The following is a 20,854-nucleotide window of genomic DNA, read 5'->3' as shown; positions in this document are numbered from 1 at the left end:
GACCTCCCACTTTTTTTTTTCACCTTTAAGAACCTATGTTCACTTTTCCGACCAAAATTAACTACTACCATTAAAAAAAGTTAGATTCTTGGGTTAAATAAGTAAGTCCTTGGGTTAACTATTTTACTTTTACAAAGAAAATCAAAATAATATTATTTATTAATTTACCATTTTCTCTCTTCTGCACTAAAAATGAATAAAGAGAAAACCATTTTCTTTCTTGATTTCTTCTATGTTGTTTTCCATGTCTTCCAGAAGCACTAACGCCTCCTTAATCTGTCTAATCTTCTAAAACTTGCATCCATAATTAAATCTCCTATACTTGAACTCAAAATTTTTGATTGACATAATACCAAACCAATTTTAGAGAGGAACTTACATCCATTTACAAAATTATATGAAAAAAAAATTCGGAAAACATCCATGACAAAACAGTTAATCGTATCAATTTAATATCCTAAATGCAACTGGAAATTTGTCAATTGATTTGGTTTTGAAATTGGGGCTGATTTTAACTCTCTCATCTTCATCATTAGTAGAGGTAGATATGGCGATGGTGGCTGGTGACCTAAATTTCGAAATTGGGGCGGATTTTAATTCAGATTTGGGGCATGAATTGGTAGGAATTGGGTGGTGTTTTGGGTGGTAGTAGATGTTTTCTGAGCAAAAATATAACAGCAATATTGAAATAGGCAAATTAGGGATAAACAAATTGGGGGTTCTAGGTATCTTTCATGCACTAAGCTTAAGTTGGGTGGAACTGGGAAGGTGTTTAATTTTTTCTTGGTAGACAAAGGCAATGACTACGATATCAATTGCCGGTCGACATGTTATGAAGAAATACGTATGGTGGTTGTTATTTTAATTTTTTTTTATTTATTTTTTTAGATGTAAGGTATTGAGTTTTTTTTTTTTTTTTTTTTTTTTTTTTTTTTTTTTTTTGTATTAAATGCTAACAAGGACTTAACATTTGCCAATTAAGGCACTAACCTTTTAATCAGTGCTCAGATGGGTTAAAGATGAGCTAAGTGGCCTGATTTCTAACCACAGGTGCTTAAAGGTGAAAAAAAAAATGAGAGGTCCTTAAAGGTGACAAAAAACAAATATCAAGTCTTTCTCTTATGCTTAACTCACATTTCCACATGATCATAATCAAAGTTTAGTTTTTTTTTTTGAGTTGGTACTTGGTAGGAACATAAACTCTATGCCACATGAAGTTTTATAAGAACATATGATTAGTAAACAACTTCTTTAGTAATTCAATTACCATGATTGCTATTAATTTTTGATCAACAATAATTCAACACAGATAATTTATCACCATAGGAGTATATTACATTTTACAGTAACCTAATCAGCTCCCTAAACTGTAAACATCCCATAAGGCCATAATAATTAATTTCATATATACATTATAAAACTTTGATCAAATATAATTTTTTTTCAAACTAATACAAGTTTTACAACCAAGAACAATAATTTCAAAAATGCTGAATTTCCTCAAACAAGTGCTCCACCTTTAACAAACTCAGTGAAAGCCAAGGCAACAAGGCCTAACATAGCAATCCTACCATTCCATAGCTCGGCGTTGGCGTTCATAAACCCACTTGTCTTTGCTTCTGCTCGCTCACCTTTGAACAACGGCACCAATGATGCTACTGATAATAGAATGCTGGTTCCTAAGAACCATTGTGCTCCGCCGTCGGATATCTGAGAAAACAAGTCTGTGCCTTGTGATAATTCTACGGCTACTGCGGCCACGAAACCGATCATGGCTAGACGGCCGTTGATCCTTTCGGGTGCAGGGCCGCTGAAGGCGAATAGGTCTGTGAAGTTTGTGCTCACCTGTGGAATGCAAACATAGATGATTTAGTATAATTCCTGGGTTGTAAATAACTTTGTAATTCATAAGTGATCTATATGTGCAAAATATCAATATTATAGCCTAGTTACTACATATAGCTAGTATGTGATAAAAGAGTGCATTTTAATTAGAGAATTCAATTAGATTCATATAAGTTTATCTCCATGTCACATGTTAAAATGACACCAATCTAATCTATGACTTAACATACACATTTGACTTTATCATGAAATTTAGAGATGTTATAAGAATTAAAAAATTTCTAAGAACGGAAAACATGGATTAATGGACATAGATTAGTCATAACAACATATATACCTTTTTAGGCTGAGGCTTAGGGGGTGGGGTTGGGGTGGGTGATGATACGCTAGGGTTAGATTTGGGCAAGCCGGAGTCAACCTTTGGTTCACCATCAACCTTCTCCTCAGCCATACACTTTACCCCAAAATTAACCCGCTTTCCCATCCGAGGGTAAAATCCTAGAGGAGACACCTTGGAAGACCCATTAGCAAAGGCGCCAACGGGGTTGGATAGAAGGGCTTGCACTTGCATAGACATTGCCATTATAATCCTTAAACTTTATATCTAACTTAGAAAAGCTAATCAAGTAATCAACTTCAAAAAAATTGAACAAGCAAAGTAAGAAAGTTGCACTATGCTTTATCAAAGAAAGTTGTGTATGATTCTTTAATTCGATGAAGTATGCAAGTGAAGTGTAATGTATTTATAATAAAGTAGGTAAGATACAAATTAGGGGATATATTGGCTCCACGTCGTGTAGCAAAGAAGGGGTCACGTAGATTTGAATGGGCACACACATTGAAAGTAAGGTGTTGTGGACTCTAAAATAGCCACTTGTAAATGGGGCAATTGTAAAGTGTTGATGTTCTTCTTGTAACCACAAATTTTGGAGTTGCATAACCTTTTTGGAAACTTGTCTTGGGACTAGAAGCATCTAGTCAGTACACTAACTAACAAACGATCATGAGTAAATTGAAATTGAATTATAAGGGAAATTTAGTGAGCCATGCAACCAACAAAATTTTTACTTGTTCACGTGTTTGTTTTACACCCCTATAGTATTTTCTACCGCTGAAGTTTGTTTTGATGGTCTCTAAACAAACACAAGTTAGACTATTACTCCAATCGTTTCAAATTACTTGCATCTTTACTTTATTTTTTAGAGAATAATTTTTCATTTGTTAAATTTTTTGTTTGACAACCATAAATTGCAGAATAAAATTAAGACAACTGAATGTAAATACGATTTGTAAGAATCTAAATTTAAAACGTTCTTTGTGTTTTTCATTTACAAAGTAACATATAATTCCTATGCTTTTTAATCCTTATAAGTTACAACAGCTGTATTTTTATGCTTTCAAAACTATGATCGGTGAAAAGATCTTATATAGTACAATATTTTTCCTTCATAACCTGTTGAATTAATTAAAGATATTCCTTCATCTAAACAACAATTGCTGAAAAGATTTTGTACAGTATAATAATTTCTCTCACATATATCACTAGAATATACAACATTTTCAAAGAAATGATGTAGGGAGCTTTTGTAAATGTGAGGACAATTTGTATCTTCTTCATCTAACTGAAATTGAAAAACATACATGTATGCAATCTCGTACAACTCTTTACTAACGAACTAAATTGACAACAGTTCACAAATATTAAAGAGAAACCAAAATACAAATACTCAACTAATCGGGCCATAGATGCTCCCAAATACATGAATAGGATGAAAAAGTTATTAAAAGGGTTAAAATACATGAATAAGAGCTTGATTACGTTCCAATGTGAATTCAAAATTATTAATAATTGATAATAAAATCACAAAAAAAAAAAAAAAAAATCAATATTCATATAGTCTATAAATTTCGAAATAACAACTCCCTTCAAAACAACATGATTCAAATGCTTATCTGATCACATACGTTTAGATGATTAATTAGTATTTTGGCCCGAATAATGGCCTAGGTTTGTATGAAACTAGCTCTATGCAGTCACCCAATTTCAAGAATTCAATACCAATTTGATCTACATATACAACAATAAATTTGAAATTTGACATACATTAGAAATTACAAAAAATATATACTGTATTAAAAATTGATATAAATAATCATGCTAACTAATTGAATCTATAAAAGTCGAGGATAAAAGTTCTTTTGTTTTTTTTTTTTTTGAACTAATAAAAAATTCTAATTATTATCACCAAAAAAAAGTATTTTGGCATTTATAGAGCCATTTCGAAAAAGTAAATAAAATAGGAAAACGAACAAGTACAAAGGGAAAAGAAGTCTTTTTTTTTTTAATTATTAATTAGTGTGTCATTGCTATTAGGGCTGGCAATCCCGGACCCAAAATTAGGGCTGTGCACTATATTAGATTTTTTTTTTTTAGATTGCTACATTAGTTAAGCCTTGTGATTATATGTATTGAATATATATGGTGTCTTTTTTTCCTTTTGTTAAATTAGTTAGAAATTGTTTTTTTGGTGTTCCACTCGATTCAGCCTTTGGACTATTACGAATTCGGGGCTTGATTATGAGTAGACCTGGCAAACGGGTCGTTCGGGTCGGGTTCGGGTTGGGTCAATTTCGGGTTAGCAAATATTTAGGTCGGGTCGGGTCAATTCGAGTTTTGGGTCAAATTTGGGTCATTACTTCGGGTCAAGTTCAGGTCGTGCCAATTCGGTCGAGTCAGTTCGGGTCGGATCAATTTTTAGGATAAATTTTCGGGTCAATTTTCGGGTCGGGTCAGTTCGAGCCGGGCCAAGTTTGTGTCAGATTGTCAAAATAAATTCACTTACAAAAAATAGTTGGAAGAATAAAGTAATTTCGTTAAAAAAAAAAAAAAAACGTGAGTACCTATTACTTATTAGGAAAGTAAAAAGGCTTAAACTAAGTAATTAACCATTTCACCCTATTCACTTCAGGTCAGGTCACTTCGGGTCGGGTCGATTCGGGTCAATCAATTCGGATTAAAATCGGGTCAGGTCACTTCAGGTCGGGTCAAGTTCGGGTTTCAGGTCAATTCGGGTCGGGTCATTTTGGGCATCGGGTCACATTCGGGTCAACTCCATTTCGGGTTCGGGTCTGGTTAGTTCTGGTTCGGGTCATTTTCGAGTTAATGATTTCGGGTCGGGTCGGGTCAGGATTGCCAGGTCTAATTATGAGTGCTTATGTTCCAATTCCCTCCAATTGTTGTTGTAGGATCAAGCATGTGGTCCTCCCAACCAAGTGTATCCCCAATCACCACCAATCAATTGATTTTAGTAATAACTTGTGATATGCTATTATATACATTTATTTTTCTGTTTATAACATGACTGATAATTTGGCTTATGTGGTATATAAATCGATTATGAACTTTAATTATCGGCTTAAACTTTTGGTTGAGATAGACCTCTAGCATAGATTCCTCGAATATGGTATCAAGAGTCAACATGACAAAAGGTCACGGATTCAAATCTCATTCGCCTATTCTTTCAAAATCAAGGAATATTCCACCTTGAGTGTAAGGAGGTTATGTTGCATGCACATTTTAATCCTAAAACACTCTTGTATAAAAGAGTGTGATAAAATATATAAATCGGTTAAATAAAGAGGTTTATCTGTATCTACATTTCAATCTCAAAGACCTCTCGTATAAAGAGATATAGAGGGATACGAAGTACATTAGAAGACATAGTAAATGAAAAGATTGAGATGAGATGAGATGTGATGTGATGTGAGAATCCAAGGCCCAAAAGATTACTGATAGACCATGTATATCCATAATAAAGGAGTTATTGTCGTACCAATCTAACACCGAATAGTGTAACAGAGTCGGCCCAATAAGAAGTGACCACTGGTGAAAAGGTGGCATCAACTTAGGAGCTACTTCACTTACATTTTACTGATGAAGCACTTACGTGTCACTTATATAGTACCATGTTGTACCCTCTACTGCCACGTAACCTTCTTATTTAAGCGTCATCCTATTACCCAAACTACTATATATAGTCAAAGTTACTACTCAGATAATAACATTCCATAATTAGAAGTTAACTGTCTTTTTAACTTGCTAAACTTAGAGTGAAAGAAAAGAAACAGAGAGAAAATGGCATCGGCACAAGAAGAGAGTAGGAAAGAGTTGGATGCAAGGGCTAGGCAGGGTGAGACTGTTATTCCTGGTGGTACTGGTGGCAAGTCACTTGAAGCCCAAGAGCACCTTGCCGAAGGTCTTTCTTTTTTTATTTTAATTATTTTTGTACGAGTTTGGTAGGTGCTAATAAATATTAGTATTGTGTTAAATTTATTTATATAATTAAATAAAGATTAATTTATGTAACATTAGTTTTAGATAGAATTTTAACATCATAGTTTTACATAATGTAAATATGACAGTATCACATGATACAATAATAACACTTAAATGTAGAGTTCCTATTATATTAGTAGTTATTGTACGTACTTTCTTTGTTTTTTTAGTAGTTATTCTTCAGTACTCCGTGTGTCATTTGAAGTAATAGTTAAAGAAGTTAATATACGAGTACTAATTTATTAGGTCATGTTTTTTTCACCTTGAGAGTAAAAAGTTGTAACTATAAACAACATGACTAAATTGTATTAATAATTTACATTTAATAGTACTTGTATATATCCATATATCAGGTGAATATAACATGATTAAATGGTACGAGTACTTTGTATAATTATCCTCATCAATTTTCCCAGTTGTTTATATGAAAACTTTTTCATAATATATTGCTAGCCAAATATGTGAGTATTGAAAACGGAGTATTTACGTAACAGAAGCATGCATGATGATTTAATTTCCTTAGAGTTAAATAAATTTGTAATGCAGGAAGGAGCAGGGGAGGACAGACAAGAAGGGAGCAGCTAGGACACGAAGGATACCAGGAGCTTGGCACCAAGGGTGGTCAGACTCGCAAGGACCAAATGGGTACCGAAGGCTACAGTGAAATGGGCCGCAAGGGTGGACTCAGCACCATGGACCAATCCGGCGAGGAGCGAGCTCAGGAGAAAGGCATCGATATCGACGAGTCCAAGTTCCGTACTCGCTCCTAATCAATGAATCCTCTTCGTTAACCTTGCGTTGGTGTTGTCAACTCAAACCGCATTTTTCCGTTGTTTAGTTAGTTTTATCCACGGAGTACTCAAGACCTTTAAATTACACTCTAGTACGTAGTTTATGTAATAAAATATATGTTACAGTTACACCCTTTTAGTTAACTTTAGGTACGGTGGTGGTTATATCTAGTACGTAGTTTTCACCGCGGATGTTTAATGTTTTCCCGTTTTTTGAAACCCACCGTTCCCGTGCTAATGTAGCCTGTAAATGGCTTGGTGTCGGATGAATTTTTATTAATATCTCACATTTTTCTCTAGTCGTTTTCCTGCAACCTAGTATCTCAGGTCGTGAGTACCAAGTACGTATGTATGTAGAAGTGTAGAACAATTGTAGTCGTTTGTTTCAGCTGTATCATGTATTGCTATGGTTTCCCAAGTAATTTCAAGGTTTTTTAATTAATTTTACTAGCGTTGCTCGTTGAAGTTAATGCACGGTGATCTTCCGTTTTTGCATGTTAGAGTTCTTGTAAACAAAGCTAATACCTACTCCAATATTAATTAGTGTACATTCTCTTTATCTTGACTCTTCATCTTGAAATAATAAGTACTTTCTTTGTTTTCTTTTTACATGTAAAACACAACATTATGACATGCTCTTTAAGAAGCAAATCAAGTGATATAAACAAAATAAAAGAAAAAAAAAAAAAAAAAAAGAAATGTAAAAATCAAAGAAAAAGGAAGTGAGTCTGAATTAGGAATAATATTACTCATTTGAAACTTCGTTTATTGGTACACAATTTAAATCCCCTCTTTGGCTCTTTTCTCAACAGAAAGATGAATATATAAGGGGGAAAAATTACAAATAGAATAATACAACATAGGTCTACGTGATCTCTATTCTCTAGTACACAACCTAAAACATCGTAATACAAAATGCTTACGTTCAGCGATTTCTAATTGCACAAAATGATGTATACAGAGGATACACTAATCCAATTATATGAGAATGATGAAAGGCACAAGAAAAAATTTCTATTGTGCTTCAGTACATAAACAATGGGTGCTCACCCAAAATGTCCAACTGAATATGCGCGTGTTGAAACAGAATTTTCCGCAGTCTTGGACTTCCTGTTGCTGATGTTTGAATTTCAATTGCTCGAGGTAATGCAGACCAAGGTGACACAGCCACTTAATGGTTGACTGCCAATGCAGTCACTAGAAGACCAAGAATAAGGAATGGTTGTGCACTAGCCTGGAAAGGAGAGCAAAAGGACAGTTTATATTCTAATTCAAATTCTTGTCACAAGTCATAGGAGAGTATATTCTAAATCACATTCTTGTCACAAGCCATAGCAAAATACAGAAATTAGAGATATTTGAAGTACCTGATATTTGACATCATACTTGATGGGGTCTGTCAGGATACATTTGGTCTGCAAAAGACAAAATTATTTAAGAAAATACCAAAAAATAAAATAATAAAGTAAAAGAAGAAACTTCTAAAAAAATCAAGGAAAAAAGCATGTAAAATGCTGAATGCAAAACGTTGCGGTAATGAATTTGATGAGTCACACCCAACAATTTTCCTTATAGAAGGTAACAGTCGTAACACTGCCTTTGAAATGCTTAAATTATGTATAACTTTGCATTACAGTTATACACTAGTGAAGGTGGAATCTTACCTAACAGTTTTCATGCTAGCTTTTAGCAATAAGATTGAGAAACGAGTTTAAACTGTGATTTTAAAATGTTTAAAGAGAGGATAGAGGGAGATAAATAGTATTGAAATAGTGGGAAAATGGTTCATGTCTTACAGAGAAAGAAAAGTAACGTTTGTTTTAAAAAAAACAGGATGATTATTTTCGGACAACCAAAAAAGGCAGATTGAAAGATTATTCATGTTAGCAACACAGTGATTAGCATAGATGTGGATTATTAGCCAGCTATGTGCATACCTGGAAATAAATTTGTGGAAGTATCAAGCCCAGTAAAGCTAAAGCATAATATGGTTTGCCAGCCCCCAGGAGGTAACCTGAATTGCAATACAAGTAGAATGATCAGAGATTAATCCACAGAAGCAGCAGAAACATACCTTCCAAGAATATCTAAAATTTATATCGTCCACTTTTCTGTGGGAGGGCTGGGATATTTTCACAATGACAATAGGAAAAAAATCATCCTAATTGAAAGAATCAGTGACCACTTTTCTGTGGGAGGGCTGGGATATATACACTCCTACAGCTTTTGAGAAGAAACTATTATAATGCAATAGTTAGATGTGTGCATTTGTGCAGATTCGGATAGATCAAAAACAAGAATGACACAAGTTATAGCTGTTAGACCATGTAGCCCTAAAATATTCTCCTTTTCGAGTTTTCAACAAATACTCTAGAGTGTCGTCTTTCAGAATAATTTGTTTTCCCTAAGAAAAAATTAGCCACAGAAAAATATCTTTAGGGAGAGAAAAAGTTGATCCAACATAGAATATCACTTTAAACTTGGTCTAAATGGAGTAATTATTGTCAAATTATTATCACTCTCTCGACCAATCTAGGTATGCCCGCATTGAGAAGATGCAATCTTTAATCATCAAAAAATATGTAACAAGCTCTAAACTTTGGCCACCTTTTCCAATTTGACTTGGAAGAATTAAAAATGAAGTTAGCACATTTCAAAATGCATGATGACATGTACTCTCATGCATACGACGTTGATTACCTGCAACTGATAGCTGGGTTATGTCAATGGCACCAACACAAATCCATTTAGCAGCCTCAATGCCAAAAGCTACTGGAATTGACTGCAAAGAATTTTATACTGGGAATTAATTCAGGCCTCAGCGAAACTAATTTAACACAGAAAATTTGACCAACCTGCAGTCCCATAGCTCTGTCGCCTTCAATGCTCTTAAAGTCATTTACAATGGCAATGCCAAGCTATGACATAATGTGAAAGACAGAAAATTAGTGAGAAATTGGTTTCAATCATGTAAATTTCGGTCCATAATGAACTTCACGTTTGTCATTTTGGAATATCCCAAAACAATTTAAAAATTCATTTTTAACCAAAAGTTAAAAATCCCGATATCGTTGTTTCGACCTCCAAACCATCAATCCTTTTCGTCTCTCCTTCCCAACACTTATTCTTATATATGTTTCTCTTTCGACCTATCACAACATTTACTTCAAAATTTTATAAGTAATCCTAACCTCTGTGCCCACCAACGTGAACTTCATTATAGGACAGGAGAGTAGTTAGTCAAGAATGAAGAAAGTATACCCCAGCAGTGCTGTACAGGAGGGTAAGAATGATTATATCCGGTGTTAGAGTGCCAAACAAAGCTTGACCAGCCCACCTACCAACACAACATCAGGAATTTAACTACGATAAATCAGCCAAAACCAGAACAAGCATCCATAAAAGTAGATCTTCATTTCAGTTGTGAAAAAAGACAACAATTCATAAGAGAATTCACAGGGACATGTGTTTGTACGAAAACAATAATTCAAGCATAAGAGAGCAAGAATGGCACAACACTACAGTGTTCATGGAAAAGCTGACTGAAGATTAGAGCATATATTGCTTTGCTCTATGATGTGAGGAAAGATGGAAACAGCTGGTAGATTCACCACAAGTTTAATTGTCAAGTTAAAATATGATGACTCTAAGGACAGTATTTTTAAAACGTCATTAAGAAAAGCTCATCTCCCTATTCATTTTGACATAATAAATTGACTGAGAACCAGCAACCTGAGATATAGGTCTGTTTTAGTTGCTCCTAAAAGTCCAAGCCATTAATTTAGGCATCTGATGAAGGTAACTCCTTGAGCTCCAATAACCCAAGAGCACAACAGGTTTATGAGTGTGTGACAGAGAGGGAATCAGACAGAGGGAATTAGACAGAGGAAGAAAACACACCATGGAAGACTGATGTAGCTTGACCCAAGAGCAAAATTTCCAATCCAACCATTTTGTTTAAGCTGCAGAAAAAATAAAATAATGTAAAATGGGACTCTTCTCCAATGTTGGACAATACTATGGGAAAAGAAGAAATTACCTTCAAGGGAGGTGCAGAATATATGTAAGAAATAAAAGATCCACCCAAAGCCAAGTAGAAAAGTGTAGGAAATTTATGCCCTGCCTAAAAATAAGACAGATTAAAAAAAAAAAAAAAAAAAAAAAAAGGAAATAACTGAAGTAGCAAAAGAACTTATCAGTACAAGAAAAGATTGAGAAGAGATAATAGGTGCTGAAATCTTCTTACCCACACGTCCAATCCTCCAGCAATAGCAAGTCCAGCTAGAAACAAAACCCAAATTTGAGTAATGACCTGCAAGAAGTTAGAATAAATCGTCAATAACAAAGAATATTAGTGGCCACAAGTTAGTTATCATAGTCAAATGTACCACATACCTCATTCTCAGATATTGCCCCTGAAGGAATTGGACGATAAGGTTCATTAATTGCATCAATATCTCGGTCATACCAATCATTCAGGGTCTATAAAGAAATATATATACATGAGATAACAAAAATCGAATGTAAATCAGGTTAGATAAAGATAATTTTCTGGAGCCCAACCTGTGTATAGCCAGTCAGACAAGGTCCAGACATCATCATGCAAAGAATCGATTTAGCCACGTCTTCTGGAGTCCAATGAAAGTTCCCTACAAATATTGAATAAGCTTTAGCAATGGTTTTATATACAATACAGTTTCATCAAAAAAAGACTGATCGGCAGTTCCAACATGCTTGTTATTTGGTTTGAAGATACAGACATCGGATAAACAAATGTCAAGTTAAATTTTAGCAAGCAGTGGCTTACATCTTATATATAGTAACATAATAGCACTTCGTTAATACATAAGACCAGTTGACTGGTTCAATATGCTGGTCACAAGTCTCAATGGTTTTAAAACTGAATTCTTGAGGATAAAAAACGAGGAAAAGACGCAGAGAAAAAGAGAATCGACTGTTTTAGGAAGTAGTATTGGGATGTCCACTATCCTAGCTTGAAAAAATATTAAGGTAAGGGAGTAAGAATGGGTTCGCTTAACCATAAACGTACATCATATGCTTCATATATGGATCACATATCGGACTTCATTAGCAAAACAAGAAATTGCCTCAGAAGCATAACCGTGATGATAAATAGAACAAAATTAATTTTTCTATAGACGAATGTAATATGGGCTGAGAAAAAGTCGCTAGCACAATGGACAGCATGACAATTTTATGAAGAACAATGTCTATGATAAACAGGAGATAACAAATCGGAGAAGATGAAAGGACCATATGTAAGTATACCAGATGCTGCAGCTCCACAAACTACTCCCCAAATCAATGGAGGCCATGTAACAGGTTTTGTAAGTTGGAGGCGAATCTTCCATTTGTTCTGCAGCAATAGAACTAAATAACATTTAGTTCAAGCAATAAATCTGTTTCTTTCCCCTTTCCTGATTATTGTTCTTTCCTCTTTTTAATACAATTCAATATCTTGACATTGTAAGAGTACTATGTAGTGGTGTACACAAACAGAACTACAAAAATAACCAGCAAACATTTACGCATAGAAAAGCTAACACCCTATAAACAGACATATTTTTTATGCTCTCGATCTATTTCATTATATAAGGCCTATATATTATTCCACAAGTCATTTAGGAAAACAATGCAATATCTAATAAAATTATATACAAAAGCAAAAGCCATCAAAGCATGCTTTACCTCCAGAAATTTCCCCCTAAACTTATTCTCCATATTTCGTGATGCTAAATCTACTTAATGAATATTGTCCTATCCCAGGCATAAATGGGGTAGTATCTAGTTAAAATTTCAAATTGTTTTATCCTTTTCAAGATCTTATAGTGATTATAGCTAAACAATCTCATAGTACAATAATGCCCCCTTTCAGTTTTAGCTTCTGAAGAAGCTTTTTTCTATCTCCCCTATGCTTCATTCAACTATCATTGAATACCAAAAAGAGTGCAAGACATTTGCAGAGTATTGCTACCTATTTTCTAAATTTATCTTGATGTTAAAACTATTTAGGGCCCGCCTGGATTCCAATAAATAGTTAGTGGGGTAGATTTTTGGCTGTAGTTTTTCATCCCGTAATAGTTTCGCTGGGGGGGCCCTAGAGTAATGTTTTACCCTTGTTTTAGGGGGTAAAAGTTACAGCCCAAACTTATTACCCTCATTCCAGATTTCCAGGTGTTTGCAGAAGCCCATAACAATTACCCCATAAAATATTATGGCCTATTACCTACAATCCAGGCAGGCCCTTAAAGAATGCTGCTATATCTTTGGTCTATTAATGATTAACTGCAGTGAAGAATAAAATGTAGTTAACTTATGCTTCATATTTTCAGACTAATTTCAAATCCTGAGCATGGCTTTAGTACTACTCCCTCCGTCCTTTTATTAAAGACCTGTATTCCTTTTTTGGCAAATCAAAATTAAAGATATAATTCTATTTTAAAGTTGTACTATTTGAGAATATTCTCCACTTTTTGACGAGTTATCGTCACTTTTTTGCACTAATAATGACTTTTTACATCAATTTCCAACACTTTCTCTCTCACTCTCTTCAATTATTCCCAACCATTACTTTTTTTTTCTCTCTATCTCTCTCTAACCCCATATGCACTTATGTACTTCCATAGTTCCACTAACTTTCTTAATTTGTGTGAAAAAACCCAAATAGGTCTTTAATAAAGAGACGAAGGGAGTACCTAATTTAGATTTCATCTTGACTTTATCAAGATTTTTGAGCTACTAAGTACTATTAATAATCAACTTCACAGTACACTAATGCTCCCTTTCAGCAGTTACCTACCTTCCAAAAAAGCATTATCTATAATCTACCTCTCACGCTCTAACCCTCACATACTCCATCCAACTCTTGTTGAATCACTTGAATGCAATAAAGAGTTTGTAACATTTCCAGAGTATTGCTACAGAAATAGTTTCCTGTTTTTGAATAGCCACCACACACACACTAGTAGACACAAGAACCAGCTTCTATTTTGCATCACAACTCTCATCCATGTGGAACCATGTCCACCATCCCATAAATCCATATATCTGAAAACAAAAGCACAATAACAGAAAAGACTGTGCTTCAAAAAAGTATCCAGAAGGATTGCTTGTGGCCTTATTAGCTAAATGACAATCAGCACGGATTCAGATTCGGAATCGTCTATCATTCCAAGGCATAACTACTAGTCAGTCAGTTCCTACAAGGTCTGAGTATTTTCCAATGAATAAACAAGTTCAAACCAACTATCCAAAATCCAACTACACTTTTATAACTACAATATAAATCAGGAGAGATTCAAGTTATCATCAATTGAGTACCATTCCAATCAAATACTCAAATTAGAAAGAAAAACCCCAAATCAAAAACTTAAAATAGAAAATAATACAATAATTGTTAAGAGGAAGAACCCACAGATTCTTGTGAAGCCCCTTTGATTCCAAGAAGTTGATTGAAGCTAGAACCCTCCTTTGATGGTGCCTTATCTGGTACCCGACCTTTCACTGCCACACAAATTCAAATTTCTAAAAAAACCCAGATTTTTTTTCCCGTAAACTACATAAATTAGACATTAAAACCCAATCTTTCTTCTAATCAACAATGAATTAAGCAAATAAATCCACAAAAATATAAAATTGAATAATTAGGACAAGAGGAAACCTTCATCAGTGTCAGTTTCAGTGTCAGCTGCTTTAATCGCCAATCTTCTTCCTAAAACAACAATTTAAAAGAAATTATAAATAGTAATAAAGTTTAAGTTTTCAGAAGGAAAAAAAAAAATGAAGAAGTGGGGAAAAATTGAAGCTTACTGGTGAAAGAAGTTGAAGCAGGAGAGAGAAAAGGGCGAGGTCGGAAATGGGTATTTGCAGAATTGGATAGTTTAATTGCTGCAAGTGTGTTGATAATGGCAGCCATTTTTATTGAAGGAAGCAGAGTTTTGTGGGGTGGATAGCTTCAATGGCAGTGCTGGAGTAGGGGAGACTTGACAGTTTGAGAAAGATTGAGACCAATGTTAGAGTGTTAGACTACGTCACCAAACTCTTTAACAATTTTATTTTTTATTTTCTTTTATCTCGGAAAAATTGTCTTATTAGTTCGAACTTTATCATTCGGGTTGCAGGAAAATGGGTAAGAGGAACCCACTCCAAATGCTTGTGGAAATTGAACTCTCAATAGTCTAGAGATTACCAACACTTAACTTAAAATTGCATTTGATAAGGAATATCATGTATTCGATCTCGCATAATAACAATTAGGTGGGGATTGAAACCTAATCACCCACAATTGACCCCCAAATTCAAAATATCTCAAAGGCTGAACGAGTGGGAACTTAAAAAAAAAACATATCCCAACTTTTAGACAAAGTAACAAAGGGCCACTAGCTTTAAAGTGTAATTAAGCCCATTTGTTGGCTTGATTTGACCTTTATGATACATTTATAATAATTAGGAAGAAGGAAATTAAAGTGTAGGAGTATCTAACACACAAAACTAAAAAGATGCAAGTTTGTTACTGTAAGGAATATTTCAAGCATCCCACACTTGAGTTCCACTGTGATCATACACTTAAGCATGGTGGCGTCCAAATGGAAGGAAGTTAGAGCAAAAGAGTCGCCACCAAGTTTTAGGAACTTGTAAACCGTTCACAAAGTGAAGGTTACACCCCTTCACAATCTATGAGATCGCTAACTCTATAGTGGTCCGGAACCATGACTGGATATTCGGGGATGAAGGTACAAATCCAACCTAAAAGAGATTGAATTTGCCCTAAAAATAGGCCTCTACTTTATTCTTCTCATATTCATGTGCGCTATCTAACTAACATACAATCAATATTAACCCTAAACTTGTTTAATCTATGTTGGTTGATTATTAATGCACAAACAAAACTATTATTGGCGATCACTTGAATTAAAATCACATTAGCCTAAATAAAATTATTAATTATCTTATTAAGCGTGATTTCAAATACAAATTCCCTTTAAACTTGCAGAGAGGGCGTGATCAAGCAATAACAACAATATATCAAGCAACATATAATTAATGATACAACATATAATTAATGATACAACAAATCATCATCATCATCATATTATCATCAAAGCATAATAATATTAGCAAGATCCTAGGCATGATACTATCATGATTAATAACAAATCCTAGCATGTCACTAAATAGCAATGATCAAAGCTTTAACCCTAATATGATAATAACAGGATGGAACAAAATAGGAAACAACCTAAGCATGATACTAGAAAGTAATAAATAACATCCTAACATGATACTAGGAATTAAAATAATATAAGCATGCTTTCTTAAAAATATATAGTAATAAAACTACTTACTTTGTTGTCTCGTATCTCTTTCTATCAAAACAATACACACATTAGTAACTTCAAGGAAAATATTAAATCAAACAATTAATTTAAATAATTGAAATAGGGATTTGGGACCAAACCCTCAGAAATTATCAACCTTTCATGTCTAGGGCGAAGACAAATTCGAGCTTGTCTATGTGTGTCTAAGTCTCGTGAATGCGGTATTGTATTTTGAAAAGGCTAGGCTTAGAAAGAGGGAGAAAGAACAAGCTTCTAGGTTAAAGGGAGAAGAGAATAGCTTTAGATGATTGTTGATGATTGTTGGTGATTAAAACGGGGAAATACGACCCTATTTATAGAGAAAAACATTTGGAAACGATTAGAAAAGAGTTAGAATTCGAATTGGAATAAAATTCCTTTTGACGCGGTGTGATAAGACTATCGCGTCGCGATAAAAACAGTTTTTTGTGGATTTTGTTTTTATCATAACTTTTGATTCAGAAGTCGAAATAAGTCATATAATATGTCGTTGGAAAGCTCTTGAAGTCTACTTTCCAACCCAATTAAAAGCATTTGTAGATAAAAAGATATGGCTGAAATAGTGGAAGGGTGTCAGTTTTGGATAGAATTTCGTATTTCTTTCATATCTTTTTCGTTATAGCTCGGAATTAATATATAATATATATTAGAAAGATAATTTCAAGATCTATCCAACCATATAAAATTTGGATAAAAATTATGAGGCACGAAAATAATATCTGAACACATTCCATTTCGCACAGAACAAGGACTCTCAAAAAGAGGAGTTTTATTCAATTTCAAATTCTTTAATCTTATCTTTTCAAAAAAGGATAATTAAAATCTCTTAGAAACTTATAGAAGCTTCTAATTAATCCTAATTAGTTTAGGAATGGGATTAAAGCCTTAGGACCCTCCACATGATCATTAAGTTGTAGGTAAAATCCGGTTTGGACTCAGTTTAGTATTTTGGCTATAACTTCCTCATTATTCATCAGAATTGGACTTATAATATATCGTTGGAAAGGTCTTTTCAAACCCCATCCAACTACACAATTATTGGACCCATATTATGGACTAAACTAAACTGGATTAGACGTTTTTCATAAACATGGTACGAAAAGAAATATTTTCAAAAACAGAAAGAAGTATTTTTATTAAAAACAGAGAGATTCACGAGACTCTTTCACATTTCAGCTCGTTCGATAATCAATGACTTGAAAGATATTCATCATTGGGTTTGGTTTTTCAGGGAGACACAATCAGGTGTCTACAGTTACGAGTGAAAGAGTTAGGGCGGCTATTGGATTGTTCTAATCGAATTAGATCGGGTCAAGTAATTTTTGAATAAGAATCGTGTTGATTGATCTCAAGTTCAAGTCCGTCAATTTAGATTTCATTGTCTATAGTATTCTAACAAAATCATCATTATTAGAACATTTATCATCAACTCAGGTCAAGTCCGGTTATTGCCTTGGTAAGCAAAGTCTAAACCCTGTGCAACTTCAGCAAAGTGAGGATATTTGGAGGATTATTTGGGAAATATGAGTGTTGGTAAAATACCTGTCGATTCCAATGACAAACAAAAAAGATGAAAGGGAAAAATACTTGATCTTAAACTCACAGTTGCGCCATGGAACATAATCCACTGCCTTAGAAGCGAAATACGCCACCACCGGTACAGGTTTCCTGATGACGCACGCCCCCCAAGTTTAACGCAACTCTCCTTCGTAATTCGTGTACCCGAACCCGAAGCGTGGAATTACTCAAGAACTGTTTAGATCTCAAAGGGTAGGTTTGTGTTTATGTGTTTAGGGTTCCAAAGATAACAAAACTGTGTGTTTCTCAATTTGAGGGTTTAGGAGGATATATATATATGTACAAAAGAAAGGATATAAATGAAGCAAACAAGGCCTCCACGATAAGCCCACGAGCGGCCGAGCTCTCGCTCTCATATGAGCGAGCTATCGCTCGGCCCTGCCGCAAGCAATAAACGTAGTGAGCTAGCACGCGAGCTATAGCTCGCACCTACCGTAAGCAACAAGCGCAGCGAGCTAGCACGCGAGCTATAGCTCGCACCTGCCATAAGAAGAGCGACCATACGAGCTACCATCCGAGCTATAGCTCGAACTTGCAGTAGCTCATATGCCATGTGAGCTATAGCTCTAACGCTAGCTCGACCTTGCGTAGTCTACTTGCCATGCCATTTATAGCTCTCTCGCTAGCTCCATGCACACAACGTTGCTAACGGATAACAACACTCACTTAGCAACACTCCGATTTGCATTACAAGTATTAAAATTCCAACAATCCCCCACTAATGCAAAACGAACTTGAGATCATGAAATCTGAACAGTAAAATGAAAGGTTAGGTACTTAAGCACTAGTATCCATAAGGTTTGAACTAATGCCTTAGTGACACAGGTATTCAACACTCTTCTGGTGAGTATCCAAAGGTTTAAACTCCCAGGAGCGAGGAAGGAACATGTATCACATACTTCACCTTTTGAACTTGAGTAATTCCGCCAATCTTGGCCAACACCTTGGGCTCTCATGAGTACTTCAGGAAAACTACACCACAATTTTCCCTTGAAGGAGGCCACCCCTCGTACTCACGTAGGTGTTCCGTCTGTGTATAAAATACACATTCCCAGCACATCTAGGGTCTTTCCATGCAGGCTTAAAACACATTCAAGCACCTTGCAAACCCAAGATTTTCTGTGCAATGGAATAAGAACATTAAGAACGAAAAGTTCAACCCTATCAACTAGACGGTGCATCTATCAATCCACTGCTCAACGAGCTCTTAGGCTAGATGCATTAAGGGTTACTCCCAACCTCATTCATTCGGTACCACTATCGTTCCCTACTTGAGTAGTAACTGGGCTAGTGATTTTAATTCATTTAAGGATCACTATCGTTCCCTACTCTCAAGCAACTGGGCTAGTAGTATTAAGAGCAAGCAATCCTCAACCTTCCACCTTTGGTGTCATTATCAATCCTACTCTAAAAGCCACTGGGCTAATGGTCTTAAATCCACTTAAGAACCATTATCAATCCCTGCTCAAAGAGTAACTGGACAAACGACATTAAGAGCCACGCTCAACCTTACTGAATCTACCTGGTCAACAAACCACTAAAAAGAGTTATAGATTCAATAAACATAAATGGTGTAAATCCAACAATGAGTCAACCAAAACAAGGCTCTAGACCCATTCTAAACAAAAGTTCAACAAATCAAAACACTTCGGTGTGTCCATGTGAGCCGTCTCAACTGACCACCCAACCTGGGTTATGGACATATTAAGAGCACTTAAAGCTCAACCTGTAAACATCAAGCAACAAGTCTACCAAAGCATCTCATATCCATATAAATTAGAGGGTTATCAAGCCAGATCACTTCCAAACATAGACTCATCTTTTAAATTTTCGTCTCTGGAATAATTTAAAATACCACACAGGATCTTAACTATATTCCCTTAGACAAACAAGCACTTACCTGTGCTTCATCCTTGTATAAGGACTTTCTTGATTTTTCTTTGCTTTCACATACTCTAACATGAGTATCACCTCCACAAGATCTGTCTAACTCTATCACTACGTCCGTAGTTCCTAACAACATACATAGACACTTGTGAAAAAATAATGTAGAGAACATACATGAGGATTAACTTACCCCCACACTGGACAAACTTCCAGAGATTAATTTTTGCAACAATCATCTTCTTGACACACGTCATCCAATCTTATGAACCTTTGCTTCATAATGGATAGTGTACAAAAATTTGTTTTGCAGCTCGCTCGAAACAGAGCACCACCCCGTTGTTCATTCAATCATTGCCCTTTTAGAACTTATTCACTAGTAGAATAAACAAAATGGCAAGCGGTTCAAACCCCCTAATGGCAAGCGGTTTTGAACCGCTCCCTGTTAGGGGGCTTGCCATTGTCCATTTAAATGGCAAGCGGTTCGGAACCGCTTGCCATTTGACGAGAATGGGCAGCGGTTTTGGCGCCAAACCGCTGCCCATTAGGGGTATAAAAAATAAAAAAAAAAAATTTTTTTTTTTGTTTTTTTTCTCTGAAATTGAAACACAAATAAAATATATATAAGAACAATAATATTTTTATTAATTAATTGATGTAAGTATTACATTTTCATAAAAAAAAAATTACAAAAATTTATACAAGTAAATAATTAATACAAGTTATCTACAAAAAATAAAAATATGAACAGCTCTTGTTCCACCACCGTCCACGCGCACCACCACCGTCACCCGTAGCCACCAAAACCCACCCAAACAAACACCACCAGATCCACCTTCACCCGTAGCCACCGAAACCCACCCAAACAAACCCACCCAAACAAACACCACCAGATCCACCTTCACCCGTAGCCACCAAAACCCACCCAAACAAACACCACCAGATCCACCTTCACCCGTAGCCACCAAAACCCACCCAAACAAACCCACAATGACTCCCACCAACACCAGAACACCGGCCAACACCACCACCCACCATCACCC

The 20,854-nt window shown here is 35.1% G+C and overlaps 3 protein-coding genes across 3 annotated transcripts; 1 reads left to right on the top strand and 2 right to left on the bottom strand.

Annotated features, from left to right (window-relative positions):
• Nucleotides 1-1,406: 1,406 nt before the first annotated feature.
• LOC145568994 (early light-induced protein 1, chloroplastic-like) lies at nt 1,407-2,569 on the bottom strand. The gene is made up of 2 exons (XM_081628369.1): nt 2,183-2,569; nt 1,407-1,845 (listed from the first exon to the last, which is right to left on the bottom strand). The coding sequence occupies exons 1-2, from the start codon at nt 2,426-2,428 to the stop codon at nt 1,501-1,503; spliced, it is 591 nt and encodes a 196-aa protein (XP_081484495.1). The 5' UTR covers nt 2,429-2,569; the 3' UTR covers nt 1,407-1,500.
• A 3,375-nt stretch (nt 2,570-5,944) lies between these two features.
• LOC145568993 (protein SLE1-like) lies at nt 5,945-6,982 on the top strand. Its single transcript, XM_081628368.1, has 2 exons — nt 5,945-6,101; nt 6,728-6,982. Exons 1-2 carry the CDS (start codon nt 5,981-5,983, stop codon nt 6,949-6,951), a joined length of 345 nt encoding a protein of 114 aa, XP_081484494.1. The 5' UTR covers nt 5,945-5,980; the 3' UTR covers nt 6,952-6,982.
• A 713-nt stretch (nt 6,983-7,695) lies between these two features.
• On the bottom strand, nt 7,696-15,034 carry LOC145568992 (chlorophyll synthase, chloroplastic-like). Its single transcript, XM_081628367.1, has 15 exons — nt 14,803-15,034; nt 14,654-14,704; nt 14,408-14,496; nt 12,262-12,349; nt 11,536-11,621; nt 11,368-11,454; nt 11,219-11,284; nt 11,012-11,095; nt 10,873-10,934; nt 10,234-10,309; nt 9,828-9,890; nt 9,673-9,754; nt 8,910-8,986; nt 8,340-8,387; nt 7,696-8,206 (listed from the first exon to the last, which is right to left on the bottom strand). The coding sequence occupies exons 1-15, from the start codon at nt 14,906-14,908 to the stop codon at nt 8,144-8,146; spliced, it is 1,128 nt and encodes a 375-aa protein (XP_081484493.1). The 5' UTR covers nt 14,909-15,034; the 3' UTR covers nt 7,696-8,143.
• Nucleotides 15,035-20,854: the final 5,820 nt, after the last annotated feature.

Source organism: Chenopodium album, chromosome 11 (genome assembly GCF_948465745.1).
Source record: "Chenopodium album chromosome 11, dcCheAlbu1.1, whole genome shotgun sequence".
NCBI lineage: Eukaryota > Viridiplantae > Streptophyta > Magnoliopsida > Caryophyllales > Amaranthaceae > Chenopodium > Chenopodium album.
Note: the sequence above shows the minus strand (reverse complement) of the source record. Positions and strands in the feature narration are given on the sequence as shown.

Coding starts and splice junctions, on each gene's coding strand:
- LOC145568993 (XM_081628368.1), top strand. CDS start 5,981: ATGGCATCGGCACAAGAAGAGAGTAGGAAAGAGTTGGATGCAAGGGCT. Junction 6,102..6,727: donor CCAAGAGCACCTTGCCGAAG/GTCTTTCTTTTT, acceptor TTTGTAATGCAG/GAAGGAGCAGGGGAGGACAG.
- LOC145568992 (XM_081628367.1), bottom strand. CDS start 14,908: ATGGCTGCCATTATCAACACACTTGCAGCAATTAAACTATCCAATTCT. Junction 11,622..12,261: donor TTGTGGAGCTGCAGCATCTG/GTATACTTACAT, acceptor CAATATTTGTAG/GGAACTTTCATTGGACTCCA. Junction 9,755..9,827: donor ACAGAGCTATGGGACTGCAG/GTTGGTCAAATT, acceptor AATTCTTTGCAG/TCAATTCCAGTAGCTTTTGG.
- LOC145568994 (XM_081628369.1), bottom strand. CDS start 2,428: ATGGCAATGTCTATGCAAGTGCAAGCCCTTCTATCCAACCCCGTTGGC. Junction 1,846..2,182: donor CTAAGCCTCAGCCTAAAAAG/GTATATATGTTG, acceptor TGCATTCCACAG/GTGAGCACAAACTTCACAGA.